The 6849-nt window shown below is 39.1% G+C and overlaps 1 protein-coding gene across 1 annotated transcript; it reads right to left on the bottom strand.

Moving 5' to 3' along the window:
• Positions 1 to 1345: 1345 nt before the first annotated feature.
• Positions 1346 to 3468, bottom strand: lsm6 (LSM6 homolog, U6 small nuclear RNA and mRNA degradation associated). The gene is made up of 4 exons (XM_084392815.1): positions 3375 to 3468; positions 2858 to 2956; positions 1761 to 1874; positions 1346 to 1561 (listed from the first exon to the last, which is right to left on the bottom strand). Exons 2-4 carry the CDS (start codon positions 2949 to 2951, stop codon positions 1527 to 1529), a joined length of 243 nt encoding a protein of 80 aa, XP_084248941.1. The 5' UTR covers positions 2952 to 2956; positions 3375 to 3468; the 3' UTR covers positions 1346 to 1526.
• Between the last annotated feature and the right edge of the window lie 3381 nt (positions 3469 to 6849).

Raw genomic sequence — 6849 nt, 5'->3', positions numbered from 1 at the left:
TGACGGTGATAACCTGAACACAGATTTTGAAGCCAGCATTTGTTGCCAGTTATAATGTTGCAGGCTGTTGCTCTAGGTCATTAGAGCAGCTCTCATAAAACAGAGACTCTTTAGTCATTGGGTCATTACCGTGAACAGAGCTAATTAATCTCTGAGCGCAAAGTAGCGTCGCGAGAGGGGTTCTGGTTTTTGATTACAATAGGAAAGCATTTGCTGCGGTCGCCATAATGATACCAAGCTCCTGCTAGAAAGCCCCCGCTCACTCCGGTTACGGACAAGGTTTAATCAATACGGTGTCCTTCATCCTGCATTCAGGGCCGACCTTGGCAGCCTTTTGTCTCCTAAACGAGGGCAAAGAGCATACATGTGGATACACAGAGAAAAGAAATACGGTTCCAAGCACACAGCTCCCACATGAAAATAAAGCACTAGTGAATCCAATCAGCTCATTTGGAACCTAATGAATCATCATACGTTTATCATTATTTTACCTTCGCCTAATGAAGTATCACAGTGCCAGGATTGTTTGTAAATTTATCGGGGCATCCTAATGTAGACGGGAAGGTTAGAAAGGGGCAGACGACACCAGCAGTAGCAGATCAGGGTTCAAAAACAATCGATTCATTTGAAAACAAAAAAACATTACCATGCAACAGAGGGCTATAGTAGACCAAATGTGAAATAGCAGATATATTTAAAGGGTTAGTTCACCCAAAAATGAAAATTCTGTCAGTAATTACTCACCCTCATGTTGTTCCAACCCCGTAAGACTTCTATAGGCTACTATGTTATTGAAACTTGCCAGACCAGAAAGTTAGTAATAATTGTTTAATATAGTCCAAGTGACTACAGTGGCTCAACCATAAGTTTATCAAGCGACGAGAATACTTTTTGTGCGCAAAAAACAAACAAAAATAACAACTTTCTTCAACTATTCATTTTCTTCTGTGTGGGCCTCTAAGTGAGTTCACGTAGTGTAACAGCGCAGCGCTTCTGGGTTGTACGTCGGAACGTAGGCTCACTATTGGCTGTCGCTGGTCATGTGTGTGATGCTGGCCAATAGTGAGCCTACATTCCGACGTACAACCCAGAAGCGCTGCGATATTTTTGTATTAAAATAATACAAAAATATCTTAATTTGTTAATTTATTTCTTAACATGAGGGTGAGTAATTACTGACAGAATTTTCATTTTTGGGTGAACTAACCATTTAAGCAGTGAATATGAAATATGTAGATAAATGTGCCTTGATCAACCTCCAGTCTTGAAAGAGCTAATCAGCAATACCTTACAACTGAATTATCACTATCTAAATATACAAAGAAGCATCTCAGGAACAGATAAATCAGGAAAACACAAAATTTATTGTTGAAAAACAAATGATTTACTGCACCAGTCTGCAGCACACCACATTGTGTGTTACAAAACATGAAACAAACTTAGACATTATTGTTAGCCAACAAAGAACTATGAATATCAAACAAGTCACTTATCTAACAATGAATAAAGAAACAAGTAAAATGGCTTCACATCTTCCTCTTCTGGGTGCTGATGTATAACACTAGAAGACAAAGAAAACAATGAACTTTGGTATATATACACAAAACATCTATAAAAGTGAAAGTTTTGAGAACGTGCTCACAGACAGATTTGGAAAGTGCATTACTGGGCCTGGTTAGGTAGCTCTCAATAACAGAAACACTATAAAAACAAATAAGGAAACAGCACTAACACGAGAAAAACACACAGACATTACATACCATTGTTTCCTCTGAGAAACGCATCTCCGTACTTGTTCTTCAGCTGGCCATTGACATATTCCTCTGTCTGTTCCACAGCGATATTCATGTAGCCATCAAGGCAGGCCAGGACTCCTGTGGACAAGACATGAGGTCACTTCAAATGTGCATTTTTAGAGAATTTTGGCAGTAGATCAGGGGCGCAGGCAGGACTTGGTGCACTTGTGCACCTGCTCCAGTTTAGAAAAGGTTTAAACTGAGTTGATGTGGCTCTGAAAAAAAAAAAATTTAAGGTGCCAGAAGTCATGAGCTCGAAGTCAAACTTATTTGACCACACATACATTTTTACAGATATTAAAGTTGAGTCTGTTATTCAGTGGATGTATATCGGTAACAGACTGTTAAAAGTCAAGCAGTGTCTGAAAGCAGCTATTTGTAGAGTAGCACTTCCTTGATTTTTCTCATTTATGACCGCCACTTACTAGAGCAATTGTTCTCAGAAAACGTCCATGGGGGCTCAAGATGACTTAAAATAAGACAAATGAAGCATTACAATAAGCTAAAACAACTAAAACATTTGATGTTAAACCCCTTCAACAGAGTTTCCACTGGATATATGAGGTACCCTTCTTTTAAAAGTGATTTCTAAACTTGTAAAAGTCATGTGAAGTAAACCCTTATAATCATTAGGAAACAAATGGAAACATCATGGGGCATTCGTATATTGTCGAGTCAAAATGGTTTAAACTACTGTAATAAAGAGAAAAAAAAATAAAGGTTTGTACAACTAGTAACGGGAGAATTCAGACTGAAAGCTTCAGATCAAGAACAAGATATGTCAGCAGTCATATTTAATATGATGCAACAGAAAATATACAAGAAATTACACTGATATGAGGTCATTATGTTGTTTTCTCCCCCATATTGCTAGATTAACCAGCACCCAATGCCATTTTATTCTCTACAACATTCTGAATAAAATCAAGGTCTGTTTAACTTTTTTAATCTAGGAGTTGCCCCTGCCTTCTTGCATGATGTCCCCACCGACTTTAAACCAAACATACAGCCTTGATTAAAGAAATATAACTGATAAAACAAAGACATGTTTCTACTTGTACCTCTGTAATCAACACCAGAGTTCAGCTTCACCACCACTGGTCTCCCAATGATCTGCTTGAGGAAATCACTTGGTGTCTGCTTCCGGAGACTCATTTTCACTGAAAACATAGAGAAATTGTAGATTAAAAATCACCAACTGACATTACATTATCATCGATGCAAGAAATTGTACGCTGCCTGCATTGTTAGCAAATATGAGTGTAACACCGTACAAATAAGAGCATCGTAACATCAGTTTGTCGCTTACTGACTATACTAAACACATGTTTTTAATGAACCAGTCAACAAATGATTTAAACCGCTGTAGTGTGCTGAGGTTTGGGCTGTTTAGAATATCTAGGCATTACCGGTGTACATTTAGCATGAGCGGCTAACTTAGCCTGCTAGCATTACAATCCAATGTGGTACACAATGAACTCATAGTGCAGGTCACGCGCTACAGTACTGCAAATAATTTAAACCCCCGCAAAGGTCAAGTACAATGGTCTATTTAAAGAAGATAAACTAGTCACTCACCTAATTCGTTTTACAACGTTTGCCACACGTTTCGACTGAGTGACTGTTGACCAATGAACTGAAACGCTTTTTCTATATCCACGGTGTTTACACCGCGCAGCCAATCAGATGCTTCGATAAAAAATCCAGCGTACGGAAGCCGCCGAGGAACCATTATCTCCTTTGATAAAGAATGCGTAAGGGGAAAACGATCCAGAGGCAGGGGTAGTGAAGACTGGAAAGCTTCGATTTTGTTGTATTAGACAGACAGACAGACAGACAGACAGATAGATAGATAGATAGATAGATAGATAGATAGATAGATAGATAGATAGATAGATAGATAGATAGATAGATAGATAGATAGATAGATAGATAGATAGAATGTAAGCCAATCATGTAGAGATAGCTGAGATCCCAAAATATGGAAGAATGTTTTGCTAATGTTCCCATCTTATTATGTATACGTTATTTCTAAATGTTTCTTGAATGTTCAAAACATCCAGTTTTTTAAATGGTGTAAAACATTTTTTTTATTTTTTTTATGCGAATGTCAAAGGGATTGTTCACCCGAATTGAAATTTCTGTCATTAATTACTCAACCTCATATCATTTCAGTCCTTTCTTATGAACACAAATGAAGATCTTTCTGATGAAATCTGAGCGATTTCTGTCCGTCCTTTGACAGTCTATGCAACTACCACTTTGACGCTTCAAAGGGTTAATAGAGAGATCGTAAAACTAATCCACATATGAATCGAGCGGTTTAGTCCAAAATTTCTAAAGAGACACGATGGCTTTATATGATAAGCAGATATAATTTATTTATTATTTATTTATTTATTCGCATATAAACATTCATCAACTCATCTCATCAACAGTTTTGGTAAACGGAAGCATGTTTGCTTGACGTGCGAGATCCAATGGTGTTCGTTCTCGTGTGTTACGCAGCACGTTTGAGCTTCCGCAAGAACCAATGAGTTTTGGTCTCGTGCGTCAAGCAGGTTTGGTTGAGCTTCTGTTTATGTTCGCTGATCAATGTTTATGTGAATCAGCAGCATAGCCACGAGGGGGCCCGTGTGGGCCTAAGCCCCCTCATTTACATTGTCATGTCTGTTCAAAAACATGAACTGTTACATGATTTATGCATAACGAGTGGTTGCCTACATTATTACAGGAAGGCGGTACAATAATCAAATTATGTCATAAAAATGCAATGAAAATACAGGTATCGTGCTAAAAATAAAAGTGTCGGAATTGGACCTGTTCTGGAAAAAGTGGTGTCTGACAATCCCTAATATATATACATATAATATTGTGGCCCCCTCATTTTTAGATGGGACCGCTCAAAAATAACATTCTGGCTACGCCACTGATATGAATAAAAGCCTAAATTCAATCTGTTCATCATATAAAGCGATCGAGTCTCTTCAGAAAATTTGGACTAAACTGCTCAATACATATGGATTAGTTTTTACAATCTGAACTTTCTGAAGCATCAAAATGTCAGTTGCGTAGCTATCAATGGAAGGATTTTTGGGTGAACTAACCCTTTAAGGGAACATTCCATTTTATCATAAAACAATAACATTTTTTAAATGACGACTGTCCAACTAAAATGTTTCAGAAAAAAAAGCATTCCATGAATGATATATAAATGTTTTTTTGTGCTGACGTTTTGAGAATATTATTAAAGACCATTGGAAGAATATTTGTTCATGACTTTGAGAAAACCTTGTCAAAATGTTGCGAGAACGTTCCCTGTTAGTTGGGGTGTGACTATAACACATAGGAAAAAATATATATCTTGAGTAGCCAAAAAGAAAGATGGGGGAAGAAAAACCTGTCTTTTGTTCACAGGCGGAAGAGGCCATGCACCTGAGAGACAGAATCATAAAGCACTTCTGGCGCATCCAGACAGTTTGCTTGTTAGCAGGGCATTGGTAGCCCTGAGGAGGCTAGAGGTTAATTTGGTATCTGGTGCCGTGTTAAACTAAGGTCAGTGCTACAAGTCCTTAAGTCATAAACAAGTGTGGTTAAGAGCCGTGTACACACCTAGGCACAAGTTAATGAATATTCAATGAGTATTTTTTTTCCCTTGTTGCCTGAGTTCACATCCTTAAGGAGGGTTAAGAGGGAAAAAATGTGATCTAATGTGTTTTTCTATCAAAGCAATCATTCATTTAAGAAAAAAAGATTGAACAGGTTACCAGATTTCCCAGTAGTAGCACACAATACATGCCTATTCTGTGGTAAATAAATACAGAATGATATGACAAAGAGCTGACATACGCACACACACTTGACTTTAGTGGAAAAGTGCGAATTGCTTGGCTTGTTAAGTGATACTGAATAAAAACAAGCGGTACAGATACAGAAAGCATTTCACAAGCTTTTTTCTTCACAGTTCTGCCTGTTGCTTGGCAAAGGACGAATAATGTTTCTGTCCAACTCTACATCACAAAAGAGGAAAATTGAACCTTACCGACCTTTCAAAAGTGTTCGTCTAAATATTTTGTTCATTGACGTGAATGTGCATTAATTGTATAGCGCTGACTGGATATAGGGACACAAAATCTTTCCTGTTTACTCAGCGCAGGCAATCCACTCTCACCAAGAGCCTTAGAATAACCCCACAGCTCCTCCGAAAACAGTAACGCGTTGGTAATAGCTGCCCAGCTATGCCAGATGGGACTGTTTTCACCCTGCCTTCAAGACGCTGGTGAGCTCAGATGGACAGTGGCACAGTTGATTTGCTGGTACAACCCGCCTCACCTTTCTAAGCCTCCAAAGACCTGAGAGGGAGTGGAGGAAAAATGAAAAGATTACAGAGGCAGCTTCAACAGGGTTGGGGGGTGGGTCAGACCGAGGGGTGTCAGATGCGAGGGGAGGAGGGGGGATCCCTCGGTTGCCGCAGGCTTTTTCGAGAAAGAGGATGGAGGGGCGAAGAGAGGAGAGTCTAGACTAGGCTGACCTTTGTGGACCAGGGCTTTCTCTACGGGGTCAAGTTGGATATGGAGGGGGGATAATGGAAAAACCTCAAGGGAGTTTTCAAATGAAATCCAGATTGGCTGCCGGCATGTCGTTTTTCTCCTCCCCTTCCCGCTCCCTAATCCCCACACTGCATGGGGGTAATAGTGTGGAAATGATGGGGGGAGTGTCGCCTTGATCAAAAATGAGCAGTGGAACCTAGTCACCTCTTCTAACACCCAGATTCATGCCCACTATATATATCTGTGCATGTAGCCGCTGCAGGCCAGGTTATCCAATGCGATTCCAGGCTCTGGCTGCAGCCTTTAGACCTTTGTCAAATACCTAGCTGAAATGATTTAGGAGAGCTGCCTTATATTCGCATTTTTATATACAGTTCTTGAAATGAGCTGAAGCGAATGTATGAGATTTAAGAATTTGTTAGATGTATTTGCTTTGACATGTTTGACAGTGGTTCAATCTTATCATGTTTCTCCAAAAAAAAAGAAAATATATCTGCTGACCT

This window comes from Rutilus rutilus (genome assembly GCF_951802725.1).
Source record: "Rutilus rutilus genome assembly, chromosome: 2".
NCBI lineage: Eukaryota > Metazoa > Chordata > Actinopteri > Cypriniformes > Leuciscidae > Rutilus > Rutilus rutilus.
Note: the sequence above shows the minus strand (reverse complement) of the source record. Positions and strands in the feature narration are given on the sequence as shown.